At 41.4% G+C, this 18,290-nt stretch overlaps 1 protein-coding gene across 1 annotated transcript in view; it reads right to left on the reverse strand.

The window, feature by feature from the left end:
- Positions 1-4,231: 4,231 nt before the first annotated feature.
- The window catches only part of P2RX2 (purinergic receptor P2X 2), a gene marked incomplete at its 5' end in the record, with an annotated part of 84,382 nt that continues 70,323 nt past the window's right edge, over positions 4,232-18,290 (reverse strand). Inside the window, 2 exons of the mRNA XM_082243079.1 lie at positions 4,232-4,642; positions 14,997-15,074. Of these exons, the coding sequence (XP_082099205.1) occupies positions 4,442-4,642; positions 14,997-15,074 (279 nt within the window). The 3' untranslated portion in view covers positions 4,232-4,441. The remainder of the gene's footprint in view (positions 4,643-14,996; positions 15,075-18,290) is intronic.

Genomic DNA, 18,290 nt, shown 5'->3' on the forward strand with positions numbered 1-18,290 from the left:
GGAGGTAAATCTGAGACCACAAAGTCCAATCCTTATAATAATTACTGTGAAATCTTGTTATCTACTAAGAAAGATCATTACTCTTCACTTCCCTGCTCATGGATCCCAAGAGAGACGTGGAGTCCAGTACTTAACAAAGAGAAAAGAGTAGAAGCAGAGTACATAAAAGGCTGTTTGATATAATATCATAAAAAATTAGGGAGTGAAGCCAGGGAACTGCAAAATAGGGGTCCTGCAAATGATCAACACAAAAAGATTACAAAAGAGCATCCGAATTAAAGGAGAACACAGGTTATAGTTGAGAATGAGAATCCCATATAGTATGTACTATGTATCCTGCACCAGAAAGATAACAGTTGGAATGTCAAACTGTAAACAAAGAAGGCTCTCGTGCTAATATGGGAAAAAAGGGGGGTTGTTGGGGGGAGTAGAAAGAGGGAGGTTGCAGCTAGCACTGATAGTTTATCCTTAAACTACAAATAGATTAGAGGTGTGGGGTAGTGCTGCGCTACCTCTTGCGTGATAAGCGGTATATCTAATCACAGACAGTCAAAAATAAGTAGCTCTATAGATCAGAAAAGGCGATGTAAACAAATACAGATCTTCTCATAAATAAATATGCAGATAAACGAGGTATATGACTAGAATGTCGATATATTATCAATAAATATAGCAGTGCAAAGGTAGAGTGCTGTGGATAGTGCAAAAATTGGTTGGACACAAAGTGTGTAGTACTGTGATTGCCCAAAGTGCCTTGTTCTAGCAGATAAAACGCTGATACAAGGTACAAATTAAATAATATACATATTGTTGCTGGTAAATACGTGTATAAAGTGACCGTGCTGATACAAGGATTCAAAAAATAATTTTAGCCGGAGAACAAGTACATAAATACACATATTCAAAAGGAAATAGTTGTAAGTACGCCTTGTTGTAGATAAAAGCAGTGGTGGTATATAAATAAGTTCAAATAAAGTGCATAGTACAAGGATCTTGGGAATGAAGAAAGTAAACGTAAGTCTCTTCACTGTGATTTGGTGTGATAACGGTGCTTGTTGCTAAGCCAAGTGCTGGGTGCTGGTGACAATAAATAAATCCAAGGTATATGTGCAGATGGACGCTACCGGGTACCTCCAAACAGAAAGTACAGGTGATGGACCGTGAGGGGGCCTCCTAACAGTGTGGTTGGCCTCTCAGCTGTCACTTTCTTGTGTAAAGCCTGTAGGTAAGTATGGCTGCAGGGTTCCAGGAATGGGTCCCTCTCCTGGTTCCTGGTACTGGTCTGTCCTCTGGTAAAGGAGGGGGAGTGGGGAGTCACTCCAGGGGTCACAGGGGTCCCAGGGTCCTGTGAATGGGGTCTCCTATGATCCTAGGGATGGGAATTCCGCTACTCCTGGCAGTACTCTCCTGGCAGTACTCTCAGAAATGGGGTACGAACAAGGAGCCTCTTATGGTGTAGTAGGTCAGCAAATGTATTTAAATAAAAATAGCAATAACTCACATTTAAAATCACTGTCAGCAGTAAGGTAAAACGACAAGTGGGACACAATCATGAAGTGGAACGAAATTTATTGTATATTTCAAACTTTTTTAACAAATAAAAAACTGAAAAATTGGGCGTGCAAAATTATTCAGCCCCCTTAAGTTAATACTTTGTAGCACCACCTTTTGCTGCGATTACAGCTGTAAATCGCTTGTGGTATGTCTCTATCAGTTTTGCACTTCGAGAAACTGAAATTTTTGCCCATTCCTCCTTGCAAAACAGCTCGAGCTCAGTGAGGTTGGATGGAGAGCGTTTGTGAACAGCAGTTTTCAGTTCTTTCCACAGATTCTCGATTGGATTCAGGTCTGGACTTTGACTTGGCCATTCTAACACCTGGATATGTTTATTTGTGAACCATTCCATTGTAGATTTTGCTTTATGTTTTGGATCATTGTCTTGTTGGAAGACAAATCTCCGTCCCAGTCTCAGGTCTTTTTTAGACTCCATCAGGTTTTCTTCCAGAATGATCCTGTATTTGGCTCCATCCATCTTCCCATCAATTTTAACCCTCTTCCCTGTCCCTGCTGAAGAAAAGCAGGCCCAAACCATGATGCTGCCACCCCCATGTTTGACAGTGGGGATGGTGTGTTCAGGGTGATGAGCTGTGTTGCTTTTATGCCAAACATAATGTTTTGCATTGTTGCCAAAAAGTTCGATTTTGGTTTAATCTGACCAGAGCACCTTCTTCCACATGTTTGGTGTGTCTCCCAGGTGGCTTTTGGCAAACTTTAAACAACACTTTTTATGGATATCTTTAAGAAATGGCTTTCTTCTTGCCACTCTTCCATAAAGGCCAGATTTGTGCAGTATACGACTGATTGTGGTCCTATGGACAGAGTCTCCCACCTCAGCTGTAGATCTCTGCAGTTCATCCAGAGTGATCATGGGCCTCTTGGCTGAATCTCTGATCAGTCTTCTCCTTGTATGAGCTGAAAGTTTAGAGGGACGGCCAGGTCTTCGTAGATTTGCAGTGGTCTGATACTCCTTCCATTTCAATATTATCGCTTGCACAGTGCTCCTTGGGATGTTTAAAGCTTGGGAAATCTTTTTGTATCCAAATCCGGCTTTAAACTTCTCCACAACAGTATCTCGGACATGCCTGGTGTGTTCCTTGTTCTTTATGATGCTCTCTGCGCTTTAAACTGACCTCTGAGACTATCACAGTGCAGGTGCATTTATATAGGGACTTAATCACACACAGGTGGATTCTATTTATCATCATTAGTCATTTAGGTCAACATTGGATCATTCAGAGATCCTCACTGAACTTCTGGAGAGAGTTTGCTGCACTGAAAGTAAAGGGGCTGAATAATTTTGCACGCCCAATTTTTCAATTTTTTATTTGTTAACAAAGTTTGAACTATCCAATAAATTTTGTTCCACTTCATGATTGTGTCCCACTTGTTGTTGATTCTTCACAAAAAATTACAGTTTTATATCTTTATGTTTGAAGCCTGAAATGTGGCAAAAGGTTGCAAAGTTCAAGGGGGCCGAATACTTTCGCAAGGCACTGTATGTACTTGTTCTCCAGCTAAAATTATTTTTTGAATCCTTGAAAGTATCAGCACGGTCACTTTATACACGTATTTACCAACAACAATATGTATATTATTTTTTATGTACCTTGTATCAGCGTTTTATCCGTTAGCACAAGGCACTTTGGGCAATTCCAGTACTACACACTTTGTGTCAAACCAGTTTTTGCCCTATCCACAGCACTCTACCTTTACACTGCTATATTTATTGATAATATATCGACATTCTAGTCATATACCTCGTTTATCTGCATTTTTATTTTTGATAAGATCTGTATTTGTTTACATCAGTGTTGGGGGTAACTAATTACAGTAACTAAATTACTTTTTTGGTAACTAAGTAAAGTAACTAGTTACAATACTAATATTGGTAACTACACTACTTTACTAGGCTATAGGAGGTAACTACACTACTTTACTAGGCTATAGGGACGCGCTTTCCTGCGTTACCCAAGCCGTGCGATACAATCATTATTTCGAAGAATAGAGAGGGATGAAATTTATGACTTTTTGTTGCACTTTATGTTTTATTCTGTTTTTTCAGGTTTTGTTCTCATGTTTCCCAAAGCCTGTGTTTATACAATAAACTCTATGCAGAAAGAGTGTCGTGTATCTTCTTCTACACGGTCAATTAAGAAAGAGGAAAGTAAAGTAATAAGTAGTGAAGTTACTTTTCAAATGCAGTAACTAGTAAAGTAATCTCATTACAATTTACAGAAGTAACTAGTTACATTTTTTGAGTAACTACCCCAACACTGGTTTACATTGCCTTTTCTGATCTATAGAGCTACTTATTTTTGACTGTCTGTCATTAGATATACCGCTTATCATGTAAGAGGTAGCGCATCACTACCCCACACCTTTAATCTAGTTGGAATGTCAAGCTGCTAAGGATGGGACAAACCTTTTTTTTTTATTTTTATTTTATTATATTATTTTTTTTTGTAAACCAACCCTACTGTTAAATAGGCTATAGCTGTGACTTAGGAGAGAATTGTTTGAAAAAGAGAAATACGAACAGTCATCTTCTCTCAATGCTGGTGGTCCATTTTTTTAATTGCACTATTACTACTGTCTCTCAGCCCAGAGGTTTGCAGTATCCTTTCTCACTCATCTCAGTGCTCTTTCATTCTTATATCCAGCCCCGAATACTTGTTAAATAGTTTTCTCACCTGCAGTACGCCTCCCTCTTCCACCTATGGTTTATGAAGCCTTTTCAGACTCCTCAGCCATTTGATGGACTGTACATAGCTCTGGTCTTTTTCCAAAATGCTTTCATTTTCCTGAGTTTTATGTAAATGTTTTCCAGTAAAACATTTTGGCCAACAGTTCCAGAGGCAACAGAGGGACTTAGTGTATAATATCAGCTCCCAGGTGGAGACTCTGTCCTCTCACTCCATACCTGTTGTTGTCCACTTTCCTGAGTTTTGCTTTCAACTCTTGGGCTGCTGTCTTTGTATGGAGGGTCATGATGGGTGCAGAGAGATTCAGAAGTAGCTGGCGAGTCTTGCGGGGAGCTGGCTGTAGTAACTGTTGCAGTATGGGTCTCCTCCATTTTCCAGACCTGCAGTATAATAAAAATGTGAATGTGGGCTCTGTGTGAGCATTACATAATTGTAGTTAACTGTAACCCAAAATGTTTTCAACCAATTCAAGGTGAAGAATCCTTCCAAAGCAAGTATAGATTTAAATATAGAAGAAAGATAATAAATTATATTTACATAACTGATAAATAAATTGTCTTATTTTACAGTGTTACACTTGTCAGTAGCAGACCTGGATTGGAATTGAAATTGCCAAAAATGTTGGAGGGCAGTATGTATGGGCTCATGGAAATTGTATGGTTAGTTCACAGTGAATAAAACTGAAACATCCATAGCAGTCTTTACGTGTTATAAACCTGCTACTGTATTATGGTGGCATGGCATAAACATTATTTGTGCCATGAGCTTAACAGAGTCTGGCCATATAAACAGTATATTATTGTGCTTTATATGCTAAAATTATGAGTTACTGTGCTACTGTCTACAAGAGGTAGACATTAATAGGGATGATCGAACTTTTGAAAAGTTTGGTTCGGCCAGAACACCCAAATTTCCCGAAAGTTCGGTTTGGATTCCAGAACCCCATTGAAATCAATTTGACCCGAACTTTGGGAATCAAAAAACACAATTTTGAAGCCCTAAAACCCAATAAATGCCCCTAAAAAGTGCCTAGGGTTCTGGGTCATGCCTCAGGGACTATGAATCAGGAAAAAAAAAGTTCTTAAAAATTGTTGTTTGTGATAGAGAGCCAATTATTGAAAAAATGATTGAAAAAAAAAAAATGAAACTTCTTTGGATTTAGTGTCTGGGGGGGTCTGTGAAGTTTCAGCTCTGTAGCATGTCCAGAACCAGAAAAAAAGCAGATTATTTTTCTTAGAATTTCAGTAGCGCAGGGATGGTGTTACCCTCCTTTCACACCTGGGCATTTTTGTTTCAGGCGTTTTTCAGGTGTTTTTTGGGGCGTTTTTTGAAGGCGTTTGGAGGCAGGCATGACATCTGAACTTCTGTATAGGTGTTTATATATATATATATATATATATATATATATATATATGTGTGTGTGTGTGTATATATATATATATATATATATATATATATATATATATATATACCCCTAACCCAGAATCTGCATAGTGGGGTCACCCTGGCATGGCAGAGTCAGGTCACCCTAAACTACACTACGGTCACCCTGACATGGCAGAGTCAGGTCACCCTAAACTACACTACGGTCACCCTGACATGGCAGAGTCAGGTCACCCTAAACTACACTACGGTCACCCTGACATGGCAGAGTCAGGTCACCCTAAACTACACTACGCTACGGTCACCCTGACATGGCAGAGTCAGGTCACCCAAAACGACACTACGGTCACCCTGACACTTAAAAGTATCCCTGCAAATACTAGATTATTGAATCTAACTATAGTGGTATATAGTACCCTAACTACACTGCATATCCCTTTCCTCACACTAAAAGAACCGCTCCGATCATCCCTAGACAATAAGGCTTATTTCCTAAATCTCTTTAACCACTTCTGGTACCAGAAGATTTTTCCCCTTATTGACCAGGCCATTTTTAGCGATTCGGCACTGCGTTACTTTAACGGACAATTACGCGGTCGTGCGACACTGTACCCAAATTAAATGGATGTGCTTTTTTCCACAAATAGAGCTTTCTTTTGGTGGTATTTGATCACCTGTGCGATTTCTACTTTTTGCGCTATAAACAAAAAAAAAGAGCGAGAATTCTGAAAAAAATATATATATATTTTTCAATTTCAACAATAACATTCCCCCCGAAAAAATTAAAAAATCAAATGTTTTCATCGTTTTAGGCCAATTTGTATACTGCTACATATTTTTGGTATAAAAAAATCCCGATAAGCGTATTTTGATTGCTTTGCACAAAAGTTATCGCGTCTACAAACTAGGGAAAGATTTATGTAATTTTTATTCATTTATTTTTTTTACTAGTAATGGCGGCGATCTGCAATTTTTAGCGGGACTGTGACATTGCGGCAGACAGATCAAACCCCTAACTGACATTATTTGATACTTTTGAGGCGACCAGTGACATTACTACAGTAATCAGTGCTAAAAATATGCACTGTTACTGTAATAATGGCACTGGCAGGGAAGGGGGTTAACTCAGGGGCGATCAAAGGGTTAAATGTGAGCCTAGGGGAGTGTTTTCTAACTGTGTGGGGGGTGGGTTTGTGAAATCAATACAGAGACCTGTGTCCCTAAATAGGAGGATCACAGGAGCTCTGCATTGATTCCTGAGAAAACAACGGTCAGCTGTGTTTACAAAAGTAGACCGATGTTCTCTCTTCACGGGGAGCGATCGCAAGAGCAACGGCAGCAACCGGGGCCGCCGGCCCCATGCATCGATTTCCCTGCTGTCGAGTGGGCGTGCGCACCCCCAGGATTGCTCCCGCAAACAGCCGTACAGGTATGGCGATTCGCGAGAACCTGCCACCGTATATAGGCGGCGGCTGGTCGGCAAGTGGTTAAAGTATATCAAAACCCAAACACATAAACAAAAATGTTGTTCCACATGTTCCTGTAAGGTTAAAAAGTTTAAACTTTTTTCTCCACTGTCCTAAAATCATTCTACCCAAGTTTATCCAGAAGCACTCACTTCCTATGGTTACATTGCTTCCTCAGCAGTACAGCCTTGTCACCCTTTTATACGCAATCTTAATACTACAAGCAACAATGCCAATTCACAGTGTGCTAACACATTCTGCTGTAGTCACCACAACAAAACTATGACGTTAAAGTGTTACTAAACCCACAACAGTAAAATCAGTCTGTATATGCAGTAAAGCATGCTTGTTATACTCACTGTGGAACCTACGCGGTTAGTCCTCTGCATTGTATAAAAAGGCTGTTTGATCCTATCTTCTCTGATCCTCCCCTTCTTTTCTTTTACTGTCCCCAATCCATCTCCTGATAGTACAAAGCTTTGGGGGCACTCTGCACATGCTCAGTTTGGTGTGTATGCCTAGAGAGTTTTTTGTTTTTTGTTGGGAGGGTGCATGTGATCAGCACAGGGCCAATCAGCACTGTCCAGACAGAGATCAGGGGTCCTGCAGCCTCATAGGACAGTAAGAGTTGAATGAAAACTCCTCCTACAAGCTTTAACCAGACATTGATAGAATTCATAAGACTGCTATGCTGATGTGAAAAGGTATTTAGCAGTTTATATTTACTAAAATAATTGCATTTCCATGTTTTGTGTACTGTAGGAGACCAGATATAATAAATGTAGGCTCCTGGGTTTAGTAACACTTTAAGCTGCTACTGGAAGATGCACATATTTACATGAAATCCATAAAATAAAGTTTACAGGATTTACACAAGGTGGAGGAAAACCTGAAAAACAAAGCGAAAAACTAGATTTTATTGACAAAAAATAATTTAATTCTATATGACTAACAGTGCTCTGTAAAATGAAGTACACCATCTGGAAGTCTAGTTCTACTGTTAAAGGGAAAGGGGAAGCTATCATTTTTAAGGTTATAAGTTGGTAAACTGATTTTTTTTATATAAATGTTATACTGTTTATATAAAATCCTTTTTTTTTTTCTTGCCCATTCAGGGACATGGGAAGTTTTGTATTGTCAGATTATATGGTGGTGACGAATCAATTGGAGTGATCCCTTTTGGGGTGTGCTCGGGTATCTAAATAATTATGGTGGTGGGTTATACTGCCACCTACAGGAGATTTGGACTTTGGCAAACAAAAAATGGTAGACTATTCCTGAATCTCTCTTATATTCCCAGCATGCTTCAGTTTTTTTACTAGTATCCTAGCTGGATGGATGTCTTTTGTTAGAAAAAGTCTAATTAACTTTCATCAGTTGTTTTTTCTTGTGATATGGCACTATGTTATTTTAACTGACAATTGCGCGTTCATGCAACGCTGTACCTAGATAAAATTGATGTCCTTTTTTTCCCACAAATAGAGCTTTCTTTTGGTGGTATTTGATCACCTCTGCAGTTATTATTTTTTGCGCTATAATAAAAAAAAAAGAGTGACAATTTTGAAAAAAAAAAAACAATATTTTTTACTTTCTACTATAAAACGCAGCTAATAAAAAAAATATTATTTTCATCATTTTAGGCCAATATGTATTCTGCTACATATTTTTGGTAAAAAAAAAACCCCAATAAGTGTATAATGATTGGTTTGAGCAAAAGTTAACGCATCTACAACAAGGGGATGGATTTATAGCATTTTTATTTATTTTATTTTATTATACTAGTACTAGTAATGGCCGCGATCTGCGATTTTTAGCAGGATTCCGACATTGCGGTGGACAGATTGGACACCTAACTGACACTTTTGACACTTTTGTGGGGACCAGTGACATTACTACAAACATGGTGGTGGCAGCTTCATGGTTTTGGCCTGCTAGCCATTTCTTAAAGATATCTATAAAAGTGTTGTTTAAAGTTTTCCACAAGCCACCTGGGAGACACACCAAACATGTGGAATAATTTGCTCTGGTCAGATGACACCAAAATCAAACTTTTTGGCAACAATGCAAAACGTTATGTTTGGCGTAAAAGCAACACAGCTCATCACCCTGAACACACCATCCCCACTGTCAAACATGGTGGTGGCAGCATCATGGTTTTGGCCTGCTTTTCTTCAGCAGGGACAGGGAAGATGGTTAAAATTGATGGGAAGATGGATGGAGCCAAATACAGGACCATTCTGGAAGAAAACCTGATGGAGTCTGCAAAAGACCTGAGACTGGGACGGAGATTTGTCTTCCAACAAGACAATGATCCAAAACATAAAGCAAAATCTACAATGGAATGGTTCACAAATAAACATATCCAGGTGTTAGAATGGCCAAGTCAAAGTCCAGACCTAAATCCAATTGAGAATCTGTGGAAAGAACTGAAAACTGCTGTTAACAAACGCTCTCCATCCAACCTCACTGAGCTCGAGCTGTTTTGCAAGGAGGAATGGGCAAAAATTTCAGTCTCTCGATGTGCAAAACTGATAGAGACATACCCCAAGCGACTTACAGCTGTAATCGCAGCAAAAGGTGGCGCTAAAAAGTATTAACTTAAGGGGGCTGAATAATTTTTCAATTTTTCAGTTTTTTATTTGTTAAAAAAGTTTGAAATATCCAATAAATTTTGTTAGACTTCATGATTGTGTCCCACTTGTTGTTGATTCTTCACCAAAAATTACAGTTTTATATCTTTATGTTTGAAGCCTGAAATGTGGCAAAAGGTCGAAAAGTTCAAGGGGGCTGAATACTTTCACAATGCACTGTATATGTACTGCTGGTGGTTGGCAAGTGGTTTATCAAGATTCCTGCTATATCCTTGCTTGAGTTGGTATCTATATCCAGCTATTCAGATCAACCTTTCCTCATCTTGACTTTGGAATACCATACCACTCTTGTCAAGGGCACTAAATCTCTTACTGCCTCTTCAGATTTGCAAGGCAGTCACCTCTTCTGCAAGTTTTAAGAGCTGGATTTTCTGTCCTCCTTCGTTGCCAGTTTTACGTGTAAGTTCCTTCAAGCATCTCTCTGATCTACAGGTAATCCCCAGTTCTGCTATTTTTAGTGAGCTTGCTAGAATTTTGTTTGCTGTTGCCCACCCCTCTGTAAAACTACTTTTTAATATCCTGAGAGTACAAGACATCCTGTGTTCCTCTGTGTTTATGATATGCCACATATTTCTTATTACTGGTGCAGCTCACCTCCGTGGGAGGAGCTGGTGAATACATTCCAATGTCTCTCCTTAGAATACAAACAGCCAGGCACACATCATTTTCTTCATTTTTCTACCCATCAGAAAACAGTCTTGGGATTCTTTTTTTTTTTTTTTTTTTGGAATGATGAAATGGGATAGGGGAAGGGAGCATGAGATACCCCAAAAATTGCAGAACTGGATAACTTGAGGACTTCTCAATTTCTGGCTGCTATGCATGAACTGCTGGCAGCACCATACAAAGTTTTTGGTTGCACTGTAAACACTGAATGTCCCACAGGATCTCTATGCTGCTGATGACCTGTACTCCATCCACAGTTAAAAGCTACACACAGTCACTTTCCTTCAGCATTGGGGTCTTCTACTCACATAGCCCACAGGATCATCAGTTGCCTCCTACCAATATCCACCAGGCCTTTTCTAGTGAGGGAGATGTAGACTCACACCACCAGAGGACAGCTGGACTCTTTCCCACCAACTTCCTCCTAGCTCTTTCCAATGAGCTTCCCCTAGACCCAACTTGATCCCTGGACACGTACAGTGGGTACGGAAAGTATTCAGACCCCCTTAAATTTTTCACTCTTTGTTATATTGCAGCCATTTGCTAAAAATATTTAAGTTCATTCTTCTTCCTCATGAATGTACACATAGTACCCCATACTGACAGAAAAACACAGAATTGTTGACATTGTTGCAGATTTATTAAAAAAGAAAAACTAAAATATCACATGGTCCTAAGTATTCAGACCCTTTGCTCAGTATTTAGTAGAAGCCCCCTTTTGATCTAATACAGCCAGGAGTCTTTTTGGGAAAGATGCAACAAGTCTTTCACACCTGGATTTGGGGATCCTCTGCCATTCCTCCTTGCAGATCCTCTCCAGTTCTGTCAGGTTGGATGGTAAACGTTGGTGGAAAGCCATTTTTAGGTCTCTCCAGAGATGCTCAATTGGGTTTAAGTCAGGGCTCTGGCTGGGCCATTCAAGAACAGTCACGGAATTGTTGTGAAGCCACTCCTTCGTTATTTTAGCTGTGTGCTTAGGGTCATTGTCTGGTTGGAAGGTAAACCTTCGGCCCAGTCTGAGGTCCAGAGCACTCTGGAGAAGGTTTTTGTCCAGGATATGCCTGTACTTGGCCGCATTCATCTTTCCCTCGATTGCAACTAGTCGTCCTGTCCCTGCAGCTGAAAAACACCCCCACAGCATGATGCTGCCACCACCATGCTTCACTGTTGGAACTGTATTGGACAGGTGATGAGCAGTGCCTGGTTTTCTCCACACATACCGCTTAGAATTAAGGCCAAAAAGTTCTATTTTGGTCTCATCAGACCAGAGAATCTTATTTCTCGCCATCTTGGAGTCCTTCATGTGTTTTTTAGCAAACTCAATGCGGGCTTTCATGTGTCTTACACTGAGGAGAGGCTTCCGTCGGGCCACTCTGCCATAAAGCCCCGACTGGTGGAGGGCTGCAGTGATGGTTGACTTTCTACAACTTTCTCTCATCTCCTGACTGCATCTCTGGAGCTCAGCCACAGTGATCTTTGGGTTCTTCTTTACCTCTCTCACCAAGGCTCTTCTCCCCCGATAGCTCAGTTTGGCCGGAAGGCCAGCTCTAGGAAGGGTTCTGGTCGTCCCAAACGTCTTCCATTTGAGGATTATGGAGGCCACTGTGCTCTTAGGAACCTTAAGTGCAGCAGAAATCTTTTTGTAACCTTGGCCAGATCTGTGCCTTGCCACAATTCTGTCTCTGAGCTCTTCAGGCAGTTCCTTTGACCTCATGATTCTCATTTGCTCTGACATGCATTGTGATCTGGAAGGTCTTATATAGACAGGTGTGTGGCTTTCCTAATCAAGTCCAATCAGTATAATCAAACACAGCTGGACTCAAATGAAGGTGTAGAACCATCTCAAGGATGATCAGAAGAAATGGAAAGCACCTGAGTTAAATATATGAGTGTCACAGCAAAGGGTCTGAATACTTAGGACCATGTGATATTTCAGTTTTTCTTTTTTAATAAATCTGCAACAATGTCAACAATCCTGTGTTTTTCCGTCAATATGGGGAGCTGTGTGTACATTCATGAGGAAGAACAATGAACTTAAATGATTTTAGCAAATGGCTGCAATATAACAAAGAGTGAAACATTTAAGGGGGTCTGAATACTTTCCGTACCCACTGTATGTGCAGGTCTGGCCTACAATTTTTGTTTACCATTGTCCATTCCTCCTGTAGAGGGCAGTTTAACCCGACAGTACAAAACATTCAATGTCTCCAATAAAAGGATTTTAGCGTGAGTACTAAAATCCTATTTTTACAAATAAACATTTGATCCAGATTTCTCCCATGACGCAGAGATTACAGAGCATTTTTGATTTTTTAAATTGACAATTGAGTACTGTCCGTGATACTTTGTTTATTTGCACTAGCATAACCTTTTTCAGGACAAGCCTTCGGGGTATGTCCCCTTCATCAAGATCCAAACAGTACTGATTCACAAAATGTTAGCAGAATGGTAAAAAAATACGAAGACCACAGCAAAAGCTGTTTTAATTTAGGCTCTTTCTCTATTTAAAAATATATACAGAGCAGTCTGAACAGGCAGGAAGGCATGAGCCCATGATCTATTTAGTTGTCTATGTATATCTAAATTTTAGCTATTTTCATTTCAATATTTTTATTGAAGATTTTCACAAAGAGTAAAGAAATGCCAATAAAAATTTCAAACAACAAGCAAATTCCACAACATGAAATGCATATATATTTGTAGCAAGATTTCCAGGCCTGTGGCCTGATGTGGGTGTGCCATTGTTACCGGTTACCTCTCCAGCCCATGTGAGCTGCGACCCTGGGTGTGAGAACTGAGACATTGACAACTCCGGCATCTTTGTTTTGTGGTTTTATTGTAGATAAGGGGATGGGAGAAGGGAATGAGTGGGATACTCCTTAGGCCCCTTTCATACATACGGTCCTTTCGGTTCATCAGTTCAGTCACGTCAAAATGTATCAATATTTCATCAGTTTTTCATCCGTTTTTCAACAATTTTTCATCCATCAGTTTTTTTTACATCCACTACCAATGCAAAAAACTGATGAAAAACTGACCATTTGTCCGTTTACATCCGTTTTTCATCCGATTTGTTTTTTTGACGGATGAAAAATAGGGCATTCATCCGTTCCAAAAAATGGACATTGACGGAAGCGGATGAAAACGGATGTTAACGGATGATCATCCGTTGTCATCCGTTTCTACATAGAGATGCATTGACGTCCGTTTTTCATCCGTCAACAGATGGATGAAAAACGGACAAACGGACCGTATGTGTAAAAGGGGCCTTAGGCTCAACTAAATACACTTGGGACTTTATCCAAGAAAAATGTCTGTTAACGCTGCCTTGATGCCAGCCGACGCTAGCCAACGCTCACTGACTCTAAGAACACACTGTAACTTGATAGAAGTGCTGAATCCTTGACTTTAAGTCCAGAAGATCCAGGACTGTGGATTATAGAACTACTGACACTGCGGTACTGCAAAGTCACTGACTACTTCCCACCCAGCCTTGCACTTGCTTGAGGTAGTCTGTTGTAGGTTCCTGTATGGCTGCAACTCTCACCTGACATTCTTTACACTGCAGATGCCCCCTTTAACCTTGAACTCTTCGGGGTTCACTGACTCTGTACCCCCTCAGCAACTTCAGGGTCCTCAACCTTGGTACCCCCTTTCCTCAGCTAGCTGGCACTGGATCCTAGAGCCTCTTCTGGAGTGGTCCCCTCTGACTCTAGGCAGACCCCCAGGGGCAATCCTCAGTACTCACGTCCTGTGTAGGCTTTCCTGGGACTGGACCCCTCTTGCTCTCCGCAGGCTCTCGGCACACCGGATCCCCTCAGCCCAACTCAGCACTCTCTGGATTCCCAGTTGACACCCTGAGGCATCCACTTCCTCAGACAGGAGGAGAGACAGCCATTCTCTCCCTCCTGGGACTCTGCTCCTGCTAAAGACACCGTGTCGCGCACTTTCCCCAAACCTATATCCACTCCCAGAATCCTTTGTGGCATAATCTGCCTCCTGGGGTAGCTACAAGCTTGAATGTGTCACCTGATTGGGGTTCCTCCACTACCCTATGAGAAGCCTCTCATAGGAGTCAGTGGGGAGACTTCCCCCCTCAGCAAACACATCTGGAACCCATGACACCCTAACCAACAGAAATCACAGCCCTGCTGTTAGGCAGGCACTGCACACTATACATTTACCTAGCACCTACCTGTAGGGTGCTACATATTAATAACAGAAAGAGTTAGCATTATAATCAAAAGAAGAACAGAAGGCGAATAACCCCATGCTCCCCATTGGCTAAAAGCTACTCCAATTTGAGCTTTTTTTTAAAATATTCATATTTAGTATTTAATATTAGTACACAATAGGGTGATGAATAATATTAATGTTAATAATGATACAGTCACTCCTTAATCTATAATACCAACATTGCAACACTTTTAGTGCACTGCACTTACGATATATAAGACTTTAGAACTTAAGAAATAAGCAAATGGGAGCCTACTGAACATCATATTATGTGAACCTGGTGGCAAGCCCTCAATTGTGGGGTTTCATTTTGTAAAATGCTATCTACTCACCTTGTCATATTTTCGCAAGCTGTACATGTGATCTTTGTTCATGAAAGTCAGCAGTATCCAGTCACAGAAGACAGACCCCTAATGGAAGTTGAATAAAGAAAATCTACTAAACATTGATTAACTTGGGGATAACAGGCTAAACGTAATATGGGCTATCAATGCTCACCACTAAAATATATACCATGGCTCATAGGACATCCAAAGTACAATAGATGGGGTGATAATGAAAATGAATACTTTAAGAATACATCATGTGTGGATAATAATAGCACAGAGATTCTAATACCTGGACCTGTTCTAAACATAAAAGCAGAAGAGACTGAAGTGAACCAATAATTATCAAAGCCTAAGTGTAGACAGATATAGACCTTTTAATACAGTTACCTATTCAATCAACTACTTAAATGTATTTTTAAATATTGCCTTAGACTACTGTAATCCCCTGCACATCTTTATTTAGACTAGAAGAGGTATGGCCAGAACTGTAAGCCATTAAGGCTTTATTGCCTTTTGCAGTACTGTAAATCTAAGAAATGACACTCGCTGATCAGAGAGGTCTCTGTTTCTGGTGAACATATTATAAGAGCACAGCGTGGTGGTGGAAGGGAGTGGGAGAACCAGCTTTGCTTCACAATCTTTGTTTTTTTTTACATTGGAGATTGTGGTGGACGGTGTGATTCATTTTTACTTTTATCATTGGACATTTGTTTTTGTATATTAAAGCAACATTGTACAAAGATAATTCACATTTGTTTTTTTTTATGTTTTTTTTTTTTAATAACTTAATTTATGGTTTTACATGATCACATGTTTAGTTATTTTTCTATATATGATTTGAGTACTGCACTATTTATATTTTTATTCTTGTACTTTAATACAGGAGGTGTGTTACTGGCCAGATCACCAGGTGAAAACAGAGGGAAAAAAAAGCCTAAACATAGAAAACTAATGTAGCCACCACATTTAATGATTGATAAGTTGCAATATAATACATTATTGGTTTGGGGTTTAAAATCTGAAGTTAGGGCATTTTACATTTAGGAATTAGGATCTGGTTTGCCTAAAATACAGTTCAAACTATTTTGGTATATTTCAGCTTTTCTAATACAAACAAGAAAGTAATAATATAGTTTTAGAACCATGTAGCTTTACTATTACCTTCTAAATGTGTGACTTGACCAATATGATGACCTAAAGTGATTGTAAATTCTTGTGTTCTTTTCTTTTAAAATAACAAACATGTTGTAATTAACTCCTCTGTGCAGTTGGTTTTGCACAGAGCAGCCCAGATCCTCCTCTTCTCAGGTCCCTCTTCGCTGCTCCTGGCCTCTCCCTCCCGTCGAGTTCCCCCACAGCAAGCAGCTTGCTATAGGGGCACACGAACCAAGCTGCAGCTCCGTGTGTCCATTCAGACACGGAGCTGCCATTCGGCCCTGCCCCCTCTCTCTCTTAATTGTCTAACTGACTTTGATTGACAACAGCAAGAGCCAATGGTGCTGCTACTGTGTCTTAGCCAATCAGGAGGGAGAGTCCCGGACGGCCGAGGGACTCCTGGACATCGCTGGATAGAGATGGGGCCTCAGGTAAGTAATAAGGGGGCTGAGGGGGGCTGCTGCACACAGAAGGTTTTTTATCTTAATGCATAGAATGCATTAAGATAAAAAACCTTCTGACTTTACAACTCCTTTAATATTGGCCTTTGTATATTACTGAGACCTGTTGTTGGGTCCTACTCTATTATTGGTCTAATACCACTCCATTACTGATGACTGAAGCCCCGTACCCATGGGCTGAATATCGGCTCGTGTGTACGCAGGTCCATCTTTAATAATAATTGGACTCTGGGCAAACATTTCCCCCCCCCCCATGCAATTTTGCTGTCCACCCCCTGCCCCCCTCCATACCCTCTGCATATCTCTGCACCCCTCCATACCATCTGCACACCTCCATACCTTCTGCACCCCTCCATACCTTCTGCGCCTCTCTGTACCCCCCATACCCTCTGCACATCTCTGCACCCCTCCATACCCTCTGCACTTCTCTGTACCCCTCCATACTCTCTGCACCTCTACTTACCTTCTGCACCTCTCTGCACCCCTCCATACTCTCTGCACTTCTCTGCACCTCTCTGCACCCCTCCATACCCTCTGCACCTCTCCATATCCTCTGCACCCCTCCATACCTTCTGCACCTCTGCATACCCTCTGCACTACTCTGCATCCCTCTATACCCTCTGCGCCTCTCTGCTCCCCTCCATACCCTCTGCACCTCTCTATACCCTCTGCATCTCTTTGCACCCCCCCCCCACACCCTCTGCACCTTTTTTAAACCTTCTGCACCTCTATATACCCTCTTCACCCCTCCATACCCTCTGCACACCTCTGCACCCCTCCATACCATCTGCGCCCTTCTATACCATCTGCACCCTCCCTTCTGCACCTCTCTGTACCCCCCTATACTCCCTGCACCCCTCCATACCCTCTGCACTTCTCTGCACCTCTCTGCACCCCTCCATACTCTCTCTACCTCTCCATACCCTTTGCACCCCTCCATACCCTCTGCATACCCTCTGCACTTCTCTACACCCCTCAATACCATCTGCACCTCTTTATACCTTCTGCACCTCCCTATACTCTCTGCAACCCTCTATACCCCCTGCACCTCTCCATGCCCTCTGCACCTCTCTATACCCTCTGCATCCTTCCATACCCTCTGCATCCTTCCATACCCTCTGCACCCCATCCATACCCTCTGCACCCCTCCATACCCTCTGCACCCCATCCATACCCTCTCTACCCCTCCATACCCCCTGCACCTCTCTGCACCCCTCCATACCCTCTCTATACCCTCTGCATCTCTCTGCCCCCCCTCCCCCACACCCTCTGCATCTCTCTAAACCTTCTGCACCTCTCTATAGCCTCTGCACCCCTCCATACCCTCTACACACCTCTGCACGCCTCCATACCATCTGCTCCCTTCTGAAGCTGTTGGAGGTGAAGAGAGAGGTTCAGGCAGCAGAGCTCTACTCTTTCCACCACCAGAGAAGCCACAAAACTGCCAGCAAAAGGTACAGATTGAAGGTCTCTGAACCACAGCAGCACTAGTGAGCTCAACGCTGTAATCCCGGGACAAAGCCATCATGGGCATGTATACTATTTGCGGGCAGAAAGGGCAGCTGCTTTGGGCCCCACGACAATGACTGGGCCCGGGCAGCTGGCCCTTTTGCCCTGTATTAAAGATGGCCCAGTGTGTATGGCAGCAAGTCCGACAGAAGCCGGCCGGATGTCCGGCTTC

Source organism: Pelophylax lessonae (genome assembly GCF_965119305.1).
Source record: "Pelophylax lessonae genome assembly, chromosome: 1".
Taxonomy (NCBI): domain Eukaryota; kingdom Metazoa; phylum Chordata; class Amphibia; order Anura; family Ranidae; genus Pelophylax; species Pelophylax lessonae.